Source organism: Dermacentor silvarum, chromosome 4, assembly GCF_013339745.2.
Source record: "Dermacentor silvarum isolate Dsil-2018 chromosome 4, BIME_Dsil_1.4, whole genome shotgun sequence".
Taxonomy (NCBI): domain Eukaryota; kingdom Metazoa; phylum Arthropoda; class Arachnida; order Ixodida; family Ixodidae; genus Dermacentor; species Dermacentor silvarum.
This window is the reverse complement of record NC_051157.2, coordinates 13,809,742-13,834,938: the sequence shown is the minus strand read 5'-3', so window position 1 is coordinate 13,834,938 and position 25,197 is coordinate 13,809,742. Positions and strand designations below refer to the sequence as shown.

General features: G+C 50.4%; 1 protein-coding gene across 2 annotated transcripts in view; it reads left to right on the top strand.

Annotated features, from left to right (window-relative positions):
* Positions 1–25,197, top strand: part of LOC119449474 (rho guanine nucleotide exchange factor 17) — a 157,390-nt gene that overhangs the window by 20,409 nt on the left and 111,784 nt on the right. Inside the window, exons 2-3 of one of the 2 annotated variants that reach the window (XM_037712656.2) lie at positions 9,569–9,768; positions 10,184–12,509. In XM_037712656.2, the coding sequence (XP_037568584.1) occupies positions 9,662–9,768; positions 10,184–12,509 (2,433 nt within the window). In that variant the 5' untranslated portion in view covers positions 9,569–9,661. The remainder of the gene's footprint in view (positions 1–9,568; positions 9,769–10,183; positions 12,510–25,197) is intronic. The other variant, XM_049665234.1, reaches the window with a different exon arrangement.

The window sequence follows — 25,197 nt, the reverse complement described above, 5'->3', positions numbered from 1 at the left end:
GCGTGCAGCGCATGCGACCGACCGGGTCTTGGAGGCGGCGGCGGCGGGCGAGGCGGCGGAACCAGCGCGGCCTGTAGTCGGGGCCCCGCTGGCATTTTGAATGGCCCGCCGCCAAGCGGTTGGAGCTGCCGCGAGCCTTCTTTTCGCTTCGAGCGGACGAGGAGAGCTCGCGGGACTTCGAGTGGGTCTCGCATGAAAGAAATTGGTAATTGGTTTGCGAAACAAGTCACTCCGGGACTTCAGGTGCGGCGCTGCACTCGGAAGCCATTTTCAGAAGTCAGAAAAACATGGACCCTGATTGAAGAGCATCGCGAAACACGAAATACTCGAAGGGAAAAAGTGAGAGAGAGAGAGAGAAATTGGTTGTGAAATAATAATAATAATAATAATAATAATAATAATAATAATAATAATAATAAATACGGTCACAAGTGCGGTAATGATTTGATTAAGGTGAAAGCCTTATATGCCATATGGTGCCATCATGTGTTGGTGCCACCATGGTGCCACCAACAAAGTTCGTGGGTTCGAGTGCCTTAATTAGATATTAGCAATTAATTGCTACCTTAATTTAGATAGCGTTAATTAAGGCACTCGAACCCACGACCTTTGGTGGGAGTCGAACCCACGATCTTAGGTGTTTTAAGGTAAAGTTAATTAAGGCACACGTAATTAAGATACAAGTAATTAATGCACTCGAACCCACGACAAGATACAAGATATCTCAGCCGTCTCCTAGGTGACGGGGGCAGGAGCGTCTTCGACGCTCCTGCCCCCGTCAAACCGTCAAATCCTGGCCGTGGCCAGGATTTGATCCCGCGACCTCGTGCTTAGCAGCCCAACACCTTAGCCACTAAGCAACCACGGCGGGTCTGTTCCAGCATTAAGCAAGCATGTAATTTCATTACGTTGGGATTAGGAATGTTGCTGCCAATGTTGTCGTCGTGGACGTTTTCGTCGTCTCGAAAGAGATTGCTGCCGTGCCTCTTTTATTAGAGCGAAGCTTTCTTGGCGAACCCTCGCGGAATTCCCTGACCGTGGCTGCTGCTGCCTTGCCGAATAGCTCACACGCAGGACAGCGCTATCACCTTTCCTGCAGTTGTCTTGGCTGCGGGCCTTGTTTTCTACAGAATCAATCAGTAGTAAAACGAAGGATACCTAAATATCCTCATTGCAACAAATATACGGCACCAAGAGAACAATTTCTTTATTAAAGCAAACCTTTCCATGCCTACTTTCCTAGGGATTGGGGTGTGGCGCATCTGCTTGTTCGCTTTTCCGCCCAGTGAAGTGCAGTTTAGCGTTGCACTATCTCCAGGATCGGCCCGCTCTAGTCGGCGCGCCGACCTATATACAGGGTGTTTCGGCGAACACTTTCAAAAATTCTTAACGGTTGCCTGTGGCAGATAGCACAATTCTAGTTGATGAGTTGGTCTACTCGAAGAGGCGGACATTACTTGCACAAGAAACTGAAATGCATAATCGAATAATTAACAGAAATTCACTAATTAGGTTTTTAACTAATTACCTGATGGCCCATATTGCAATTTAAAAATTGTAGCCGTGGAGTTCGCAAGGCGGTTCCACTTGGAACGAATTCTCGGGATGGCACCAGTTTCGAGATATTAATTCCCGAACTTTGCGGAAAAATGCATTGGAGTTCCATTTAGGTTCTTAACAAACCGTCGCTTTATGCATTGAAGCACAAATTTAACTGGAACGCCAATGCATTTCTCCGCAAAGTTCGGGAATTAATATCTCGAAACTGGTGTCATCCTGAGAAATAATTCTAAGTGGATCAGCCTCGCGAACTCCATGGCTACAATTTGTAAATTGCAAATGGGCCCTCAGGTAATTATTTGAAAACTTAATTAGTGAATTTTTGTTAATTAGTCGATTATGCATTTCAATTTTTAGTGCAAATAATGTCCGCCTCTTCCAGTAGACCAGCCCATTAACTAGAATTGGGCAATCTGCCACAGGCAACCTTAAATAAATTTTGAAAGTGTTCGCTGAAACACCCTGTATACAGTGTCATAGCTAAGGGGGCCAATCTCGGAGACAGTATAATTTGCGGTAACGTGGTGTGTGTCTCCGTTTCTTGCCGTCTTCACTGACAAGCAGGCAATCGTTTTGGTGTAAAATGCTGTGCAGAATATAATCAGTTGGATGACATTTATTTAACCGCTTCACGAAATCTTAGCTTCTCAGATTCCGACATGTGGGCTGGATCTGCATGATTTGAAACATTCTTGATCAGCTGCTCATAGCGGTATTTGTTATGCGTATTAGAGTAATTAATTAGTAATACCAAGGAGATTTAAAATGAAACGCGGTCGGGCTTCCGTGCCTTACAGGTACGTAAGCGAACTGCAAGAAGGGGGAGGTCGCCTACGTTTTCCACTGTGAGGAAGTGCAAGAATGACGTTACCGTATACCGCCAGGTTCTCTCCACAAGTCATGGTGTCGTAGATTCCAACTTTTTTTCTCCTGTGGCCCATCCTTCAGTGTTCTTTCTCTCCTGCTCCACACCTTCCCTTAGCATATAGCTGATATAGACAGCATCTCCTGACTGACCTCCGCGGCCGTGCCTTGCTCGTTTTATTCTGTTACTGCATGCAAGAAGCGACATTTTGATTTTTATTCTTGCCAGAGTGCTTCGTTTCGTCGTCGTACATTATCTCGTCCGACGCTTCATTAGTGGACACCACTTTCCCAGGATGCGCGTATGATGCTTTTGGCCTGACAAGCGCTTGCGTTGTGACGGCTCGTCAGAGCGGAGTCCGTTCCGGCAGGTGTTCGCTCTTTGCAGCCCGCCGCCTTCGTGCGCAACAAAGCAATTGTTTCACGTCAGCTTTGAGGCTATGCGGTCCGAGGGTACAGGCAGCCACGCTTCTGTCTGTAGCGCTCGTGTACGGTGCGTCGACGGGCAAGGAAAGCGACCCTCGAGCGTAGCAAACAATGCTCGCGCGCAGAGGAAGGCACGTGCAGACGCAAGTACGTCGCACTGACTCGTGCTCGTGCCCGTTCAACGCGGCCTTGAACTGTTTAAGTGTGCTTAGCCGCAAGGGGTTTGTGACAGTCATGGAGCGGGTTGATTGATTGATTGATTGATTCCTGTGGTTTACCGTCCCAAAGCAACACAGTGGCTATACGGGACGCCGTGGGGGACGGCTCTATGGACCAATTTTGACCATCTATGGTTCAACGACATTAGAGAAAGAGAGAGAGATACTTTAGTGAAAGCTGGACATGCTGTATCTTACATGCTACTCCAGGTGAATAGGGTGAAGTATGAAAAGAACAAAATAAGAAATTAAAATAAATTAACCTGCGCCTAAGAATAAGTTATCTACGAACGTTTCTGCGTTCTGCCTCCGCGGAAATGCGGCCACCGCGATCCGGAAATGAACCCAGCAGCTCGCGCTCTGCCGCAGAGCGCCATAGCCACTGGGCAACAGCGGCGAGTATTTGACCAGATCGGCTCCGCACCTGCGCCATATTGGTCAAAGCAGGGTCCAGTCAAATCGTGCTATTTCGCCCAAAGTGAGCTGTGAAACGGCGAAGACAGAAACTTCAGCTAGCTTTTCTTTTCCCCCTGTCGGCTGTGCGACCTCTTTCGCGATAACTCGGCCCCTCCGAAACGGCTACGTTACAGGCCTTTCGCCATTTTGGGTCATTTCAGGTTTGTCATTTCAGTTCCACTGTTCTTGTGCACCCACCGTGGTATAGCTTAGTTGCGCTGCTAAGCTCTAGGTTACGGGTAACATGGAATCCTTGCACAAAGAATTAATGTATTACCTATGCGGTAGCCCAGTGGCTATGGCGTCGCGCTTTTGAGTTCGAGGTAGCTGGATCGATCCTGGCCGCGGCGGCCGCATTTCGATGAGGACGAAATGCTAAAACGCTCGTGTACTATATACAGATTTAGGTGCCAATTAAAGAACCCCAGGTGGTCAAAATTAATGCCGAGTCCCCCAGTACGGCGTGCCTCATAATCAGATCGCAGTTCTGGCACGTAAAACCCCATAATTTATTCAATTAAGAGCTCTTATCAAGTACCTGTCACTCGTTCCTTGACCCGCTCGCTCCTGGTAATGATCTCAGTCCCTCAGCAAAGAACGGCTTCATCGGCAGGGCTTTACCCATCGCGTCTGTATCTATTCGTTTTCTGGTGGGGGGCATACATACCCGCAGAGCATAGTCCGCCATTACGCGCGCACCTCCGCACTTACCGCAGGTGACACGGCATAATGAGGAGCTGCTTGACGCGCACAGTTCTCGTGTGTTGGGAGCTTTGCTCGCATCACTCTCGGCTTGAGCCGCCTCTGCGTGCGTCGCACGCGCTGTCATTTATTCGTGGTGGTAATGTGACCGATGATGATGTATGGGACGGTGAAACCACGCGCGCTATGCGCTGTCTCTCCTCTTGCCAAATACAAAAAAAAAAAAAAAAAAAAGATAAAAAGGGCGGTGTAGTGCAACGTTCTGCGTTGCGCGAAAAACCCCTTCTGATTGAATCGAGCACAAAGGATGGCGGCTCCGCGCGAGTCGCCAAGAGGAGGTATGAGAAAGCTGCCGAGCAGCTTCTGTGAGCGGGGAGAGCAGCATGGCGCACGCGTCTCCCAATAAACACGGCGTCGCTCAGTCGCATGGGGCGGCACGTCCGCGCGAGGCAGAAGCCTGAAATTGCCGGCGCAGCAGGCTTGATTCGGTGTGCACGTACACATGCCGCTAGTTTCGCTTTCGTTGCCCTATAATGGCACTGGCAGCATAAATTCAAACGCGAACAAATTAAAGATGTCTATTTAGAAGAGCTATGAATTGGGCTAGTTGGTGTGCATTCATTTTTTCTTGGGCTAGGACGCGCCACAGAGACAAAACGGACACTGGGTAGGAAGCGGACACGAAGTGACACACGGGAGCGCAAACTACCAAATGGTTTATTGTCAGATCATTATACAGTATTTAAAGCACACAGCGCCGTATTGCGACTGCGTGAACTATGATTATAGCACAAACACTCAGATCGCGTACTCACGTTTCTGGTTGTTATGATTCTATCGGTGCATTCTGTGTGTGTATGCATTCTTTGCGTAAGTGATTTCGGCTTTTGTTAGCATGATTGAAGGCGTGCTCACGCAGTTGTCTTCTTCTTCTATTTCTAAAGCCTCTCGCATTTCCCTAGTTATTTTGTCTTTTGGTTTAGCTACGACTGTCGTCTTGTCAAAGTAAGCTGTGCATTTGCACGTTCTACGATGCATGGCGAGATTGCTGGATGCGGCTACTTGTTCGCATGCGTATCGATGTTCTCGAGCCTGTCGTTCAGACAGCGTCCCGTCTGGCCCACGTATACCTTACCGCATTTTAGCGGAATCTTGTACACGACGCTATTTTCACAGGTTACGTATTTTTGTGCGTGTGTTACGTTACATGATACTTGCGCTTTTTTGTTCTCAGAATTAACTTTCTTGCAAAGCCCTCTTAGCTTGATCGGTGCTGAAAAGAGCACTTTTACGTCGTGCCTTTCTGCCACCTTCTTTAGGCGGTGTGCGAGGTTGTGAACGTAAGGAACAATCACAGCTCGCTTATGTTTGTCCTTCTTATTTCTGTCCCGCATTTTCGGCCGGGTGATTTGCGTAATCATTTGCTCGCAAATTTGCACTATCATGTTGTCGGGGTATCCATTTTTCTTTAGTCTGCTAATCTGTGTGCTGAGGCTATCTGCGACTGCGTGAATGCAGGACTTCTTAATGGCCAGTTCAATAGCCGATTTAGCTATTCCTCTTTTTATAGCCTTTGAATGGCTCGAGTCGTAGCGCCAGATTTGTTTTTCCCCTTTCGTTTTATATGAACATGTTTGACTATGTCTTAGGCTTATTTTAAGGTCCAGATACTGTATTCTCGAGTCTTTAGGTAGTTCGTGCGTGAAAGAGAGACCACTGTGTGCCTCTTGGAACATGTTTAACACACTCTTGACAGTCATAGCACATTTGCTGTATTCGGTGCATACAAGATAATCATCTACATATCTGAAGCAACGTATTACACTAGTGTCCTTGAGCGTTTCTGTCAGTCGTCTATTTCCAGCCGCAAGATATAATTCTGACACCACAGGGCACGACCCTATGGAGATTCCTTCTTACTGGGCGAAAATTTCCCCTTCATATTCGATAAACGCAGCTGCGATAAACGATACGATAAACGACAACTGCGTGAGCACGCCTTCACTCATGCTAACAAAAGCCGAAATCACTTACGCAAAGAATGCATACACACACAGAATGCACCGATAGAATCATAACAACCAGAAACGTGAGTACGCGATCTGTGTGTTTCTGCTATAATCATAGTTCACGCAGTCGCAATACGGCGCTGTGTGCTTAAATACTGTATAATGATCTGACAATAAACCAGTTGGTAGTTTGCGCTCCCGTGTGTCACTTCGTGTCCGCTTCCTACCCAGTGTCCGTTTTGTCCCTGTGGCGTCCTACTGTACTTAGCGCAAGAAAAAATGAAATAAAGATGTCTAAAATGCATCCCTGCGCTTGCTTAAGGACATATTGTAGCGCGAAGGCACCATGATAAATAAGATACACAGGCGCCTATGACGCGCGTGTGTGCATTTGTCATAATGCCTTCGCGCTATACAATATGTCCTTAAGCAAGCACTAACTAGCCCAACAAGTCCCTCCTGCATTTGTAGGTTCACCTGCGTCTGTAACGGTCGCTTGAATCTCACTCCGAAACGTGCTAAATTCGGCACTATACTCCGCACTCTGTAATCGGTTACAATCCTGCGTGGTTAAACGTAATAGGCGTTGGGATCCGTTATTTTTATTCTGTTTTTTTTTTCTCGTTCTCGTTTCAAGTTATGCTGAAGGCACTGCATTAGACTGGTTCCTACCGCGCTCCGATTCGGTTTGCAGCGATGGGGAGCCCTGTCGAGATTCGAGCCAGAGAAAGCTTGCTCGAGCCGATCGTTCAGCGGCTCCTGGAGCAATTGGAAGTGCCAGGTAACTGGAATTCTGTCGGTTCTCAGTACGCTCCTATGACGAAGCTGAGAACGTGCCTCCGACTGTTTTTAGCTGAAGCGCCTGGCGCTCTGAACGAACTTTGTGACTGCTTGTTGGTGGGCTAGTTCGTTCTGGGTCATGATTAACATTGAACAGCACGTAAAGACGAATGACAAGTCGAGTATGGGCGCCCACTCGTCTTGTCCTTCGTCTGCTCGCGCTGTTAAACGTTCACCGTGCTGTGAGTAAACCAGGCGAATGTGTTCCGAGCGCTCGATTCCCAGCAGCTGAATGTAAACCGCACCGCGAGAGCGCCCTACAGCGCTTGAAAGCGACCGGTCGAATGTGTGTACCATTAATCTTTGCTGCGCAGCGTAAACAATAAGCAGTTCGACGAAACGTTCTCTCAACATACTAATTTATGCTAACGGCAATGGCAACTTTTATTCTTTTATTCACTTCGTTGCACTCACTAACTTTACAGCCTTAGCCGATTCCAAAACCAGGTGGCAGCCCTGACTGTCGACGTGCCAGTTGTATAATGGAACTTGCAACGGAATAGTGCGTACCTTGCCTACATAATAGTGCCTACATAATAGGTATAGAAGGTATTGCGAGATCAATGTTTGAGCAAGGTCAAATATTTTTATATAGGCACCCTGCGCTAAAGCTTTGCAGAGTAGACAGAAGCGCCAGGGCCGGTATTTTGCAGCGATGCATTTCCGGTAATAATGCCTTTTCGCGCTTATCGCGCTTTGTCAGTGGTCAAAGCGACGGTCCGCTCGCGTTATCAATGGGGATCAGCCGCCCATGAGCGGTGGATGATAAGACTAGTATAGAATAAGTCAGAAGGCATTGCTACAAAATCGTGACCCAGAACACACACAGCCTAACGAGTGGTGGAAGCAAAACTGGAGGTACGCTGCATACATTCGCCGTGACACTTTCGATCGATTATCACGGGGCAAGAGTGTCCGAGTTGTGAAAACGTTGAGAGTGCGCATGCGCAGGGTATAACACTCATATGAGCGACGAAATGACCGCTATCGTTTGGAATAGCGTATCATTTTCATCACCTCTCTATAGCGGCCGGTGTCGGTGCCGCTGGGGTGAAAAATGAGAACGTCGTAGCGCCCTCTGAACAGTGCAGGGTGCCCACAGTTCGGCTGTTGACTTCTTTTTCTGTTACTGTTTTCGTTAAGGCGTGACGCTGCTTTAGCGTCGTCCCGTTCGGCATCATTTGAGCAAGGAATCCCCAATCTGCTCCCGCCGCGGGAAATTGCCGACGTCATGAAAATTTATGGCTGCGCTGTTCTCCAGGAAATGCATGTAATCCTGTCGGCACGCAAGCACACACGCAGCCAGGAGAGGGTAATTTTCGGACGTGGGCCACGTCGGTACGTTGTATGCTGTTTGAGGAAACTATACAATGTGTGTACTTGTGCGTGCATTGTTCCTGTTGCTTATATTCAGTGCTCCATTTATGTGTACTTGACCTATCTCTAGGGGCGGATCGTTATCCAAGTGCCACTTGTACGTTATAGCATTTACGTTGGCCTCCGTAGAAGTAGCCTTCCTCATACTACGTTATCAGTGATGATGTGCGGAAAACTTTTCGGCATTCAGGACAAAGAAAAAGCGGTTACAAACTGAACTTAAAGCAGGAATTTTATTTCGGTGTCGCATGGGAGTTTTCAGTTTGCATAACGTGCTGTTGTTTCGTCCCCTTTTCTCTCTTTCTTTTCACGGGGTTGAAGTGCCCTCAAGAAAACACACACACACACCACACACACACACACACACACACACACACACACACACACACACACACACACACACACACACACACACACACACACACACACACAACCACACACACACACGCACGCACGCACGCACGCACGCACGCACACACACACACACACACACACACAACACGCACGCACGCACGCACGCACGCACGCACGCACGCACGCACGCACGCACGCACACACACACGCACACACACACACACACCACACACACACACACACACACACACACACACCACACACACACACACACACAAAAGAAGGAAAAGAATGCCGTGCGAAGGAGAGCGTTGGGCGTGTGCCCCCTTTCTGTGTGCCTTTCCTGATCACTCCGAAACTTTCGGACTGTTCAGTAACGAAATGTTATATACTGAATGGCAACGCGTTCGACGCAAAAGTAGCGCTTGCATATGCTCGCGCGCGGGTACAACACGCCTTCTCGTGTTTCGAAATCGCCAGCGTCAACGCACTCGAACCTCAGAGCGGCGTTCCGTTTACATTCGATTCGTAATGACTCAGAACTCTGCTTACGCAACAGCCCTGTACCGTACGGGCCTCTGGCGAACTTCGAGGCTTTCCGCTCGGTGCTGATTGCGCAGCCATCGAGGCGTCCGCGAGAGCGATGATGCGCGTGTCACGCTGGAAAAACCGTATACGAGCGACGTCTCGCGGCGCTGTCGCCAGTGATGCTCGCGCGCACTGCGCGTGCTTCGCGTGTGTGAGCCGTGCCTTCTGTCGCAGCCCCGCGTGTTGTGGCAGCCGCAGCGTGGCGGCGGGGGAGGATGCTGACTCGCTGCGGCGCACGGTGGTGCGACGAGGCTGCCGGCGGCGCCCATGACGGAGAGGCGCGTGTCGGTGCGCGAGCGCGCCCGCGAACTCGAAGCCCTCGCGGCGAGGGAGGCATCGCCGCAGCTGGCGCACAGGGCGCGCCTGGCCCGCAGGTAGGTGCACATCCTGCCTTCCCCCCTTTATACCCTCCTTCATTCGGTGCAAACCGCGCCCGATGCTAGCTGTCAGAATGCATGATTGCTCGCGTGGTGGAGGCTTTGCATGTTCTCCCTGCAGTGTTGTGCGCTTTGGCACGTCTGGTGCGGGAAGTATTACGAGCCAAGAAATCACGGTGCGTCTCAATATGTATTGTGAAATAGGCGAAAGGGTGTTCGCTCAGTGATCAGTGCTGTGGCATCGGTGTTAGCTTACAAGAGTGCATTACGAACCATGTGGTGATGCATGCCGCCTGCCGGTTGCGCTGTCATTAACGTCTCTAAGATCTGCAGAGTGGACCTTGACAGTCTTGACGCATCACCGGTGGAGAAAGCGCGCAACTCTTTCCTGACCGACGGCGCTTCATCGCAGGCTCGGGCTGACGCGCGCCGACTCGGAGCCCGGTGCCGAGGGCGGCCGCGCGGGCCCGTGCCACTGCTGCTCGCAGCCTGCCGACGAATGCCTGTGCAGCGGCGACGGCGGCGGCCGGCTGTTGTCCGTGCCGCACGTGCCGCGCAAGAAGGCGTCAGCACCGGCCATCACTCCGCTGCGGGGCGCCCCGAGCGGTGGTCTCGTGGCCGACGAGGGCTCGAGCTGCGCCGACATCCGGATGGCTTGGGAGTCCCTGTGCGCCGCAGCGGCGCAGGGGCCCGAGGCTAGCGGCGCTATTTCGGATGAGCCCCGCGACGAGAATAGCGCGCCTATCTTGGGCGCGGCGCAAGGTGACTCGGCGCGGGGCCCCCTGGACGCGATCCTGCAGTCCCTGGAGGAGATCTGCAGCCAGCTGGAGGAGGCGCCCGGCGGCCATGCGCCCGTGATGCTGCCGGACGCCGGCGAGGCGGCGTCCCGGCTCAACCCGCGCTGCGCCCGCTCGCAGCCCAGCTCGCCCCGCGTGCGTGCCAAGCCTCAGCTGCCGGCCTACCTGACGCTGGCCCGCCGCACCCGCCATGACGACGCGCTAGAGATCGAGCAGATCAAGACGATACTGGCCTCCATCGACTTCTCGCGCTATCGCAAGAAGCGCGGCGGCGGCGCGCTGGTCGACGAGGGTCGCACCGCCATGTCCGAGCAGGCAGCCCTGCAGGGTTCCCGGCTGCGGGAGCTGACCGAGAAGCTCAAGAGCCCCGTCGGTGCACCCGGCAGGCCCTCGGAGTCGTGGAACCGAAGGCCCGCCCCGGTGTGCCGCAGCGCTTCCTTCTCGACGTCCGACCTGCCGTCAGTGCCCACGATCCCGCGGGAGTCGCTGACGCTGCCGCGCAAGGCCCCCGCTTCCAGGCCCCTGACGGGACGCGGTGGCGCCAGGGACGCTGCTAGGGTAGCCCTGGACGATGTGGCCATGTCCAGCCTGTCGCTGGACTCGGCCGTCGAGTCGATTGTGGACGAGACCCCGTACCAGCGCGAGGCTTCCCCGCCCGCGGCGGCGGCGGCGGACAAGCGGCGCGTCCAGCGCGGCTGCCGCTTCGCACCTCTGGACGACGACGGCAGCCGCGGGCCGCCACAGCCCCCCGAGAAGCGGAAGCGGCGCAAGGGGCTGGCGCCCGTCGAGGGCCCCAAGAAGGAGACGGGCCGCTCGCTCACCTACCCGCCGCAGCGGAAGACGGCCGAGCAGGAGCTGGCCTTCGGCTCGGTCGACAGCAACGGCCTCAAGGCGCTCGGCGGCCGACCCGAGAAGCAGCCGAGCGACCTGTCGCTCGCCGACAGCCACTTCTGCCCGAGCGAAGCGCTGGGCGAGGAGACGTTCGGCGACGTGGTGCAGAGCCTGTCCTCGCGGCCCGAGCAGCCCGAGCCGCGGCAGGAGAAGAGTCAGAAGAAGAAGCACCTCTCCGATCCCAGCGCCGACAACACGGGCGCCGCCACCGAGCTGTTGCTGGGCGCGTGCTGCCGCAGCGAGCCGCAGCTCTCCTGCCCCGGGGCCCTGCACAAGCGCCAGCACTCGGGACCCGCCGCGCTGAGCCGCACCCCGGTGCCCGCGCCGCCTCCACCGCCGCCCTTGTCGGACTCGGAGCGCGCCACGTCGGACACCGAGCGCACCTGTAGCCCACAGCGGCGGTATTCCAAGAAGCGGCTCCGCGGGCCATACGGGGAGATGCTCGAACAGGAGATGCGCAAGACCGGCGAGAAGCAAAAGACCGCCTTCTGCGAGGAGCTCAGCTTTCTCCTGCCGGCCGAGAAGCCCGCCGCTTCTCAGACATCTTCCGCGGTGCCAGCGACGACTCCGGCGACGACATCGACGACGACGACTTGTGGTGGTGCCAAGTTGATCGCAACGAACGCACCGACGATGGCGGCTCGGTCCAGGCCCGCGCACCTGTCCAACAGCCTCTCGCTGGACGACACCCAGCTCAAGAGTTCCACGGCGTCTCTAGAGGCTGTGCCCGAGGCCTCCGCTCCGCGGCGAAAGATCAGCGCCAACTACCCGCTTACGGGTTCCGACACTGCTTCCTTGCTGGTGTGCCACAACGCGGACGAGACTGCCGCCGCGGGCAAGGCGCAGCCCGTGTCGTGGTTGACGGCGGGCGGCGCCGACTCCGGTGCGCGGACGACGCCCACGCCGTCACCCGTGCCGCCGTCTCCGCAGCTGAGCGGCGCGCCCGAGAGAGTGGCTGCCGCCCACCACGAACGATCCCACAGCAGCCCCGCCACGACGTCGGATGGCTCGCCGTTGCTCGTCAGGACGGGCTCGTTGCGACGTCATCAGGTGAGTACGCTCACGTCATCCTCACGCATAAACAGTTTTGTTTACTCCAGTGAGCGCCGCCGCTGCCGCCATGACTCTTGCGCGCGGTGACGCTATAAGCAACGCTACGCAGATAGCAGGTCTGGGCGCTACGAATCGTTACCGCACACAGGAAGGCCGACGGGGCTAAGCATTTCATTGGGATACGCGGGTGGTGCTTTGCGTGGTCTTCTTTCTTCAGAACCTAGTTTTCAATGAGAGCATCGACCTTCCTGTACGTAGCTAACGTAACCATAGTGGCGTCACTGTCAGAGCGCTCTGGCCTTGATTTATCTAGGAAGTGCTGCGCTAAGCTCTTGTGAGAAGCTCGACTGCGGGACTATGTTGTCGTTCGACTCGCCGGGTTATAGTTGTATTGCTTTTTATGACATAAATCGCTGTTGAAATTTTGTCTAAACCTCCTTTGACCAAACTTGAATAAAGTTTCTTATAGTTTAATATGAGGTGATGTGCGCGGTGCACGGCAGCCATGTGGTTGCTGCTACGCTGAATTTCACGCTATTCACGATGCAAAACTGGTTTAATTGCCGTTTCTTTTTTTTTTACTTTCGCCTAAATCTCGTGCTATATTTTATTCAACGCAAGGTGTAAGGGAAGTTTCATGAAGTGAGCTCACGCATATTCTGCTCGAGGCGGTGAAAAGGGTGCCGCCAGCAGCATGCACTCACAGAACTGCGTCTGCTTACTTGAGCATAATTGGAACGTAAAAATTTTCTGGTGGGGTTGGGCGGACGAAAATATGATGTAAAGCTGCAATTCATATTCATGTAATAAAAATTTGACGAAAGGGCTACGTTTGACATGTTTTGATTTACTCATTTCGTATCGACGTGCCTAACGGCAAATTTGGTTAGATGAATGGCTATGCGGTTAGATGAATGGTATGTTATGTCGGTTAGCATTCACCAGACCTTATCACAGTACAAGCGTGTTAACATCAGTGAGCAAGTATTGTAGTTTTACAGGATCTCTTCATTGTGCTGTGTTTTGTACCCTTCCCCTCTTTTCGAGGCGTCGCCATCGGAATCGAAAGCGCGACGCGGAGAAGCCGACTCATAGGAAAGGCTCCACGGTACACCAACGGCGTGCATTGCGCATATTTCAGAAACGGACTCGCCGCATCTTTTTTACCATCTGCGTCTATTCGATTTTTCTGATGCTGCGTGATCTTGCTGCTCAATTTTTCGCCCTGCCAACAGCCATACTCAAAACTTCTGGCGCTCGGACGTTGCCCCGCTGATTTACATCCCGTTTGTAGCAATGCCCCCCCCCCCCCCCCTCCCTCTCACATCCTTGCCGTGTTTTTCCAAGCGCCCGACCTCGTCCCGCGATGGGGACTTTGAACCTCGCACTATATTTACAAACTGGCGTGAGAAGCCGCTCGCGCTGCGGTATAAAATCGTGCAGCCGGGCGGCCTCGCGCATCCGTGGCCAGCAGCAGTAATTCACAAACTTGGATCGATGCCACGCGCACAGTGGTCGCGTCGCTTGCGTAATCGTGGCTTAGCGCGTGGCGACATTTCTACAGCAGTCGTGATGAGGCTGTTCTTGAAATATTGAATATGACAGGTTTATAGTCACCGACCCATCACTCGCCTCGCCACCCCTCAGCCCCCTCCCCCTTCAGCAGAAAAAGAACACTTGTTTAATCGGGCAGTCGGCCGTGGGTGGCATGGTGAGCAGCTCTGGCCTCGTCAAAGCATGCAAGATAAGCAGCATTAGCCTACGGCCTTTGTCAGCCATTGATGGGAGGGAGACATGTTGTCATACAGTTGCGCAACATTTTTGCTGAAATCTACTAAAATTTAGCGGCCTGGCTGAATTTTACGAACTGGCTGGAGCTCGCGCTGAATGTCACATACGCAGGCGTCAAGAATTCCGTTAAAAGGGGGCGAAAGTTTCAAGACAAGTGACACTAACCACTACCACCACCACAACAACTATTATTATTATTATTACCCTACTAATATTATTACTTTGTTATTATTATTAACACCTTCGCAAATGGGGGGGGGGGGGGGTATGCCAATCCGATCAGCTCATGCACCAACAGCGAAGCTGTGTGCGGGAGTTCTTACACCCTTAGGAAGCCCTAAATATAGGCGTCGAGCTACTCGTCTTCGCAAGCTTCTCACTAAATGATCCGCCGCAGTGGCTTAGCGGCTATGGTGAGCTAAGAGAGAGAGAGAGAGAGAGAGAGAGAGAGAGAGAGAAATGCTTTAATGAAAGGCCTGGCATATTACTCCAGACGATTTGGCTGAAAGGGGATATAAAAGAAAATAGCAGTTCAAAAAAAAAAAAAAGAAAGAAAGAAAGAAAGACGTGCGGAAGCACTTTTGTGAAAGAAAGAAGAGATAGAATAAAGAAAATGCACTAACGGTTACAAACGGAAGTAAATTCTACAGGCTTTGATTAAGGCCTATGTCGCGTAAGCAAGTCAAATACGCCTTCGTCGCTCGCAAACCAGAAGCAGCGCTCCCTCGACGTCCGAGAACGACATGCCGCAGTTCAAGACGTGCATCTCGGCGTATGTTTAACGGAGGTTTTAATTTTTAGACACGTCTCGTATACTTCGAGACTTTTCTTGTGCGCAATCAAAGCGGACTTACTCGATCCACGGCAGCGAATACTACACACGGACGCTTCCGAAAACGGAGTCAGTTACCGCAACTGCGATTTACTCCCTCGAGACGAGTTGCCATGCACAATCTTTGTTCTTACAGCGCAGAGCACTCGCTCCTGCAGTTTGTGCTGCTGTACGGGCCAAGATCTTGTCAAAATATAGAAGCGCGCGCGCCGCACGTGCAAACACACGACGGAAGAACCTTCGGAGAGTGTTTGGGCGACAGCCCCTTTTTTACGAGCTTTGAAACTCGTATAGAGGAGTTACTCTGCGCAGACCCGTTGGATGATGCTTTCGTTTCTGCGCCGAAAATTGTGGGGCTGTGAACGGATGCTTCCTGTCGCGTGTGACAGAAAGGTTCGGCGCTTACCGTAGCGGGTCTACGAGCGGTGGTGGATATCATTGGTCTATATGCATGGGATGAGAGAGTGCTCTGAATGATCGCACCTTAGTTTGCTATACCTAAATTGAAGGTATATTTGAGGGAGAACCTTATACTTCCTGTACAAGAAGGAGGGGGGGGGGGAGGCAGAATTTGGATTTAAGCCCAAGTATGACTAATTTACGTGCGCAAAAGCCTGCTGATTGACACTTGCAAAATATTGCGAACGAGGGATCCGTATGAATCTCGAAACATAGTTATATCTTGACTATTGTGAGTGACCTGCTTCGTTCCTAACTATGAAAAAGTTGTCACCGTGCATTAAACATTTTTTTAAAAATGATTTGCTCCGAGTCGCAATGATTGGTTCGAAGGAGCGCGAGTAGACTTTCCAAAACAGCTGCGATTGCAGCATTCGTGTAGCCTCTTTCGCCCTTCGTAGTATGTTGGAAACTTCACTTGTAACGGACACACTGTACTTTTTGATTGCGCCGTGTCCGTGACCTACGCATTCTCATTAGGCGCTGCCGCTACCGGTATATTCTTCTGACCAACACCTCGTAGCTAACGGGAGCCCCGCGTGCACTGAGTGTGACCTCGTCTCTGAAGGCCGACGCACTCATCGATCACTACGTTAAAGAAAAAGTAGTAAAAGGAAGGAAGTTGACCGAGGTTTAGGCGTCGCTGGTGTTCTCTGACAAAGCGACAAGGGCTCTCGGCTTTCCCGCATGACGACGTCAGGGTTGAGAGATCACGGACACCATGCTTTAACTGCACTTGTTGCTGAGGTAATAGGTTCACAGACATTAAAAAAAAAAGAACTGTTTCTGGTAAACGTGGCGGAAATATACATTTTGTTTTGATCATGCATGGAGTTGAATTTAAAGAACAGGCTGCCGCTTCTGTTTCTATTCTATTCACGAAAAGCACCGAAAAACGCCGAAGACTGTCGAAAGCACGAATAGACGCATGCGCTAGAGTCAAGGAAAGCATAGCAGAGAGTATATAACAACCCGCACAGTTTCTTCTGACTTGTCGTAAGAGCGGATGTGAAACAATCGTGATGTTGGACACATAATTGGCGAAGGGAAATGGCCGATGGCAGGGAGCAGTTATGAATTGAAAGCTTTATGAATTCGGCCCCAGAAAGCGCTTTCGCAAAAAAAAAAAGAAAGAAAAAACTACTTACGCTGACATCTTGTGACATTGTGCCACAAGATGTGCGTAAAGTACTGTGTTCGTTGAACGAGGTAAGTGTAATAGAACACCACGGACGCATCGACCTAAAGGGATGCGAACATGGTGGCACTGATTATATAATAAAAATTTATTTCCCTTAACTGAGACAACAAATTCGTCGGCTGTCTAAAGGCGGCCGAGATATATGTATTGAATTGCTGGACGGGTTAATGAGCAGGAGTTATCCGCTCTATGCTGCCGCTCAGGAACTGGGACAGAACTCGCAAAGTTTTTTGTTCGTAATTGATCTTTGCGAATGGCCGGCGGGCTTCGTTATTATGTCTAGAATAAGGATTGGGCAGAATTTGATCTTACGAACAATACTAGCGTAACAGGTATTTGCGAATTCGAGCCCTAGTGCTTCTACGCAGCAACTGTGGCTCTCCTGCAGGATAATGATTGGGAACGGTTGCGGTTTACATCGACCAAGCTTTCTCCTTGTGAACTCTAATGAGTGTTATATCTTACATTCAAACAGAAACCAATATTCGATGATTTCGAATAAAGGATTTTCGAATGGAATACGAATCGGGGTGGAAAGGACTGTTCGATTTGTATTCGAAGTTTCGAATGTTCGCACACCGCAAATAATTTAATAATGCAGCTTAACTTTAATATTTCTCTTTAGTGTCCCTTTAAATTCACTTAACTTCACAACTGACATCGATCGGTCATATAAAGGGGGTGGGGAAGGGTTGTTCCTGACCAACAGAGCGCTTTGAAGTTGCTCACACGCATTCATTCGGTAGCGTCGTGTCATAGTTTCCTACAAAAATTACTGGAAGCAACTGCAGCTTGTGTGTACGAATGCTTAAAGTGGGGGATTGGTTCAGCTATGTAGCATGGGAATGGAGGTGACTTACATGTATTTGTCTAAACTTCGATATTTTGGCTTCAATCTGACTTCGCAAGTTGATCATTTCCAGCGAAATATTGCTGTATGAATGGTGAAACTTGAGAATTATTGCGCATTTGGGCAGAAACTAGTTGCCTTTTATGTTTAGAAATTTCGGTTTGCTTCGACACTTGTGAAGATAGAGCGTAATAAATTGTGTCACAATAACGTTTGAAGTCAAATTCACGAAAATAAACAATTACGCGTGCTATCATGTGACGGGTGTAGTACGTGGATTTGTTTAATGTTCGTGCTTGTGGCTACAAACGTTCTTGTGACGTATCTTATCGCGCTTTATCTTCCCAAATTTCAATGCAATCCTATATGTCTTCCTCCATGATAGGTGGGCGATCGCGGCGCCACAGATTTCCCTCTGCAGTAATTTTTTGTAGCAAGCTCTGTGGCGTCGAGTAAGTCAGCGGCTCGGGGGGGCTGCGTTCCTCTGCGAGGAGCATCCCCCCGGTAGCCCGTGCGTGCCGGGCGTTGTTGCCCGGTGGCCGCGGTCGGAGGCCGTGGAGGCCGCCGCGCGCCGAGGCTCTCGTTTTAGATCCGCGTGGGTGGAGGCGCGCCTCGAGTAAACGAGGCTGGCCTCGCTGCTGCTGCGGCGCGTGGCTCCTGCTCTCCTCCTCCTCCTCGCTTCCTCCAAACGAGGTGCGAAGTTATGGGGCCTTGCCGAGTCCCGTCGAAACATCGACTTTCCGGCAGAGATTAGTCCACACTCAAGAAAATCCTTTGGGACTTATCTTTCTCCCACAACCATACTCGTCATCGATGTTGCCCGCATTTCCTTTCTTTAACGCTGCGCGGCCGGCACTTCCATGGCCATGGACTGCATGCGAGACAGAGCATTCCTGACAGTTTTCAGAGAAGTAAACGCATGCAAGACAGATGATAATTACTGTTTCAAGACAAGATACTCCCCAAAGAGCGTTTTTTTTTTTAATTGTTTAGCGTGTAGAGGGAACTCTGGTGCTACGAACAGGAATGATGTTAGTATACTCGGAGTTTTGTAGTCTTCGCTGCTTGTGGCTTGTGTAGTTCTTGTGACGTTGTATATTACGAGTGCGCTTTATCTTTCCGAGTTTCTGAGCAGTCACTCGCTGTTAGAATGCCCAACTTTTCACAGTTGTAGCTGTGTTCTGCTGAAATAGTCCCGGCAACCTAATCTTCGCTTGATGATTTGTGGTTTCCGAAAGGTGGAGGAGGAAAAAAGAGAAAAAAAAAAGGGGGGGGGGAAGGCAGGGAGGTCAACCAGAGGCACGTCCGGCCGGTCGGGCTTCAACTCGATTTGAGGCTCTCTAAGCTGCGCTGGAATTCCGGTTAAAGGCGCGGTGCTAGACTCTCGTCTGTAATTCTCGTACTCTGAGTGTGATGTGATGTGTTGTGCCTTGTTTCTTTTCTTTATATCCATCATCCTCTCTTTGTGGTGTTTAGATATGTCCACATGAATAATAATAATAATAATAATAATAATAATAATAATAATAATAATAATAATAATAATAATAATAATAATAATAATAATAATAATAATAATAGTTTTCTAAACTCGTGAAGGCAATAAGCTTCTGCGCACGTGCATAACCATAGGTGGCGGCAAAATCCACGCGCCCGCGGCGGTTGCGTCTGAGGCTGTGCTTTTGCGAGCTGCATGCGCCGGAAGTCATTACGGAGCTGGAAACACGTCATGGCCGTCATGTTTTCGACACCACCCATTGTGGATTGTTACATTTGTAACGCCACATTTCGCTGAATATGATTATTTTACAAGGTCACAATGGCGTTTGAAGCCGCAAAGACGAAGTTTAGGCTAATCTATGTGCGTACTACATAGTTAAAAGGCCCCTTCAATAACTAAATCCTGCAACACTGGGTGCACAGTGCCTTGAACTTCATACGCAAAGTAGGCTCACGTGCAGGATGGCTCACTGCTATAGGTAACAGCTGTTTAGTATTCAAGCACTCAAAATGGCTTTAATTTTGAGCGAAGGCTTTCAGAGCAATATTGCACTCATAGACACGGCCAATGGGCGAACCGCGTTCTATACAGGTGGACCATATTAGTCTTTTACATTTTTGACAAAGCGAGGGTTGTCTATTCGTGCGAATATTAGTTTGATTTACCGCTCTATGTGTGACTGATTGCGTGCCTCATATGCGCCGACGATCGTCGTACGTGTTTTATGCTTGTATGCGACATCAGGATGATGGCACGTCCAAATAGCGCGTGCTTTTTGTATTCTGATGACGTATTATCTCTAGCTACGACAGCGCTTTATTCTACACAGCACTACCCGCCACGTAGCTCAGTGGCTCTGGAGTTCTGTTGCTGATCACGATGTCGTGGGTTCGATTCCCGGCCTCATTTCGACGGGGCGGAAAGCTAGAATGCTTGCACACTTAGATTTAGGGGCACATTAAAGAGTTCCATGTGGTCAAAATTAATCCGGAGGCTTCCATGGCTTCTCTGATAGCACCCTGCAATTAGTCAATCAATGTATCGATCGATCGATGAACTAATCAACCTACACGTCACACTCAAATTTCGCTTATCTGAGGTCGTAATATTTCTCCGCTTCTGCCTTTTCACAAAGATTTGCCTTGTTTACAGTCATAAGTATATAGCATTTTGACAGTGATGTTTGGAGGACATAAAAGATGAATTTGAATATTCCGTTGTAGTTTCCAGTGTGCGACAGTTGTGTGGGAATACCGAGCATATGAAGCACTGGTAACAGAATCGGCGCGAGAGCGACAAGATGATCGAATCCGGCGGCTCTTGGTACCACCACTCCAATGTTTCCTCGACCTCAGTTCGAGACGAGCTTCGACAGGGGGGCGCTCGAGAGCGAGACAGGCAGGCCTGAACATCACAGACAGCACTAGTTCCTGTAGCTGTACGGAGTGTTCTCGCATTCGCCGTCCTAATTAGATCAAGCAGGGATGCGGCTTTGACGTTGCCGCTCAGTGGTGGACGGCGCAAACTTGATGTGAAGTGCATACTCACCCCCGTCCCTGAACGAACGCACACTGTGCTGCTGCCAGTTTCCGACGACTTGTGTCACGTGATGCGGGGCTGCGGAAGGGGTAGATGGACGATAAGTTTACAGGGCCATGCACCCTTCACCACTGAAGGAAGAAAGCCAGTTTCTGAAGGCGCTGTATGCTTGCGTGGTTTACGTAAACATCGTTAATATAAGCTGCGCTCGTCCCTGTGATGACAAGAGAGAGATGACATAGTTGTGTTTGTATTCGCGTGCTCGCGCTGTCGTCGGGAAGGGACTGCGAGCACTCGAAGTGGGCTTCAATTATCCGATCGTTGACTCTGTGACATGCCAATCCTGCGTTTGAACGTAGAGATGTCTTCCATTCACATCACCGCCTCAGCCAAGCTGGCGAACCACTAGCGCGACGGGAAGCTGCGCGTTCATTCGATTAGCTAATTTCCGGCTTTCCTCTACCACCGCAGTGGAGTCCCTGAATGGTCCATCAATATGGCGTCCGTGACGTCATGCACAAGCCATATAGTAATCTGGCAGGGATCTGCCTTCATCATAACCCGGGGCATTGGTGCACGTCACGCTCGCTCGCTCACTCACTCACTCACTCACTCACTCACTCACTCACTCACTCACTCACTCATTCTCACTCACTCACTCACTCATTCTCACTCACTCACTCTCTCATTCTCACTCACTCACTCACTCACTCACTCACTCACTCACTCACTCACTCACTCACTCACTCACTCACTCACTCACTCACTCACTCACTCACTCACTCACTCACTCACTCACTCACTCACTCACTCACTCACTCTCTTTGCTTCAGAAATGCAATTAAGAGGGCGACTCGTTCAAAAGCGATGAAAAGATGCGGTCAAGTAACGATCGAATCCTGAAAGAAAATCCGCCCGCTCTGGTTATAAAAACAGGGGCGTATGAACGTTACTTCGGCAATCGGACCAGTTAGCGTTTCGTTTTTACTTCCGCAACTTCTCGCTATAAAAGCGGCGCGGCCATCTTACCAACGCCCGACGTCTGTAGCCTTCTTCAAAGAAACGAATTGACCTGACCTTGGCCAGTATACGATCTGAGAACAGATTTTTCCTTTTCTGCAGTACACCCACACCTATCGGCCCGCCGACGCGTACGAGGGCTTATATACATTGTCGGATCCCTCGCACAATAGATCATTGAGGTCACTCAAAAATACCCGCGTCATTTCGATGCGCGCCTTATCGCGCACCATGTGTGTGAGTGAGGCGCCGATGCCGGCACCCCCAGCAAACGGCCCGCATTCGTATATACCGTAAAATGGCGCACACAATACGAACTCTCATTCCGCAACTTGGCGCGTCAAATTCGCGTTTCGCGTATATATATATATATATATATATATATATATATATATATATATATATATATATACTGCGCCCAGGAGGTACCGAAGCTTTGAGGGTGTATAGGCCGATTCTTGGTCTTTTGTATACACATACTTTTGAAGTATATATATACTCCGCTTCGCGAACTCTATGCAGTGCGGTGAAAGCTATGAGTCTCGTCAGCCATGCGCGCTGACTTAAATGGAAGCACCACGGAAAGTTCAGTAGAGTACATTGGGCGAGCCATCCTTCCATCTCTCCATGGAGCACGCAGCCGGCTCACGTTACTGGTTTGCTGTACACAAGCTGAGGCTTCGGTGCTGCATCGTGCGTACAGTTGGTGCGAGTAGGAGTATACCGCAGAGGCTCTAAAATAGAGCCTCGTATATAACGTTCGGCTCCGTGTCATCCATGCGGAATTTCGCGGTACCTCGTGGAATAGCGCTCGTTCGGGCGCTCGTTTTTCATGTTGCAGCGGCAGGAGCATTCGCGAACGGGCCAAATGGTGGAAGTCACCACACCGCAGCAGCGCAAGTCTGGAGGAACGATAAGGGAAGCGAGAGCGGTAGTGATGTTTTCTCCCGGGCACACGCGCCTGGAGGCCGGAATTGGCTGCTACGGTGGCGTCCATAACGCGGAGTATACTACTATACGTGTATACGATGCGGTCGCCCCGATGCTGCGTCTTCTCCGCTTGTTTTGCCGCGCGTAATGACGCCTGGCGCTTGCCGCGGTGGTCATTTTTAGCCTATCGCGCGCGTGTAGGGACACGCCTTGCATGACTAGGCGCGACCGTGAAAGGCGAGAAGAAAGGCACTTCATCAGCGTCCTCCGCCGGCGCGCGAACGAGGGCGACGCGGCGGGTTTCCGCGTCGCCGCGCTCGCTGGTTCCTCGGCGTTGGCTGCAGGCGCCGTCGAGCCGGGAAAAGCGCTCAGCTGCCGTGAACTATCGACTCTCTCGCGGAGCAGCGGACGCAGCCGGCGTGTCGCTGCGACGAGGCTTGACGCGAGAGCGGAGATGGAATGTACCCATCGTCCTATGATGATTCATTCATTCATTCATTCATTCATTCATTCATTCATTCATTCATTCATTCATTCATTCATTCATTCATTTCTGAAAGAAAGATGGACAAGTGGTCTAGTTGGTTGACATTCATCTCGATAACTTTTTAAAGCGCGACGAAAAGGCAGAAGACAGGAGCGACAGGAGAAGGCGCCGTGTCCTGTCATAGTTCTGTCTTTTTGGTGTGGTTTAGAAAAGTTCTCAAGATTAATTTCTGAAAGTGTCCATGAGTAGTCGAGGTTTTCATTATGGCGCACAGAAAAAAAAGAAAAAATGGGAACTGCAGTACAAGAAAGTGTAACATAATCTCAACATAAACGTAAAAGCGGATATCACTAAAAGAGCGAACATTAGTTAAGCATATCGACACGAAAATGCAAAGTAAGACGAAGTAATACAGTATTTTCTTGAGTTGAAACGCGTGTCATGAGCTGCAGCTTGCGGATATCCTTGAAAAGATAAATTGTTCACTGTCTCGGTACTAGAATCTGGAGGAATCGATGAGAAATAAACGTGTATATTCAATCACTTATCGAAGATAAGCAGTAGCCGGTGTTTCTATAGCAGGCGCCACCATCTCATTACGTACACTTAACAGCAACAACGACTATAATTAATGAATGAATGAATGAATCAATGAATCAATCAATCAATTATTTCACGTTTCCAGGAAAAACAATGAGGTCTGAGTGCTGGTGCACAGAGAAACAAAAAAATTGGAGGACACTTAAGCTTCGCCTTTAAGAGTAGAACGCGATAGCGTTATCGGGACCCGTTCGCATCGCATCGTTCGCATACGGCAAGTAGGCTTCATTCACTGCAACAGATAACGTGGGAAAGCCAGCTTACAAAGATCAAGCTTACACCGATCCCCTTAAAGTCGGCTTCACTTTTAAACAAATGCATTGCTGGGAAGACGTTTTTCCAGGGGCAATATAAGTCGTCTTATATTAAAATGTGATGGCCCTAGGACATTTTTTATTATTTTATTGTTTGCTATTACCCAGACGCGCGCGCGTGTCCAAAACGCATTAGGCAGGCCAAGTCCCAATTTGACCTGCCAAGGATGCGAGCGCCATCTGGATAATATTTTGGCAAGTAGCCCACACGAGCGCGCGGTGACCACCATGTCTGTAGACTGTGCTTAAGTTGTACTTTACCATTTTCATGACGGATTTCACTGTGAGAAATTCAGTTTTGTTCACTAACACCTTGCACCACGACAAAGGGCCTGCGCGGTCGGGGTGGTTGCGAATGATTTTCTCCGCCACGGACGCCGACATCCACGCCAGCGCCGACGCCGGATTTTCTGCGACACGGGGCCCTCAACGCTCTCGCGTTAAAACAAGAAAGGTAGAAATGTAACGCCACAGCCAAAAGTGTTGGGGCAAAAGAAATAACAATAAAAATTTGATAAACAGCTACATAATGAGCAACAGTACAGCAGTAGCACACAATGGAGGATACGGAGTACATATACGATGATACGGAAGGAGAGAGAAACTATAAGAAAACAGGAGAGGAGTGCAGCTGAAAAGAAGGCTCAAGAGAAAGTGCGAAGCTCGGAACAGAAAGAAGGCAACACGTTTTGAAATACATCAAGATGGAGAAAATGACTTTGCAACGCTCTCTGGTTAAACTCTGCGTCATAAGATGTTGCTACCGGCGTTGTTGCTCTTCGCAAATGCCATTCTGTGATTACAATCGCATACCTTGTCGGGGTTGGAAGCTAACCAAAGATCGGTAGGCCGGTTGCCTTTGGGAGCCCACGCGCGGCAGAACCACAAATGAGGCAGTGCAGGGCGACATGGGTTGGACCTCTATTGAAGTCAGAGAGGCGCGGAGCAAAATAATTTTGAAGACTCAGCAACACGGATGAAAATAAATGGGCGGCTAAAGTGCACAAGTATTTGTACCTGAAAATCGTGGACCCAGAATGGAGGAAGAGGTCAAGGAAACTGGCAACCACGTAGTGGGTAATTGAGTTTAGACAACCAGTTATCATGGGGAAAAAATGAGAAAAACAGAGACAGCGAATTGGATGCAAAGAATGGAAACAA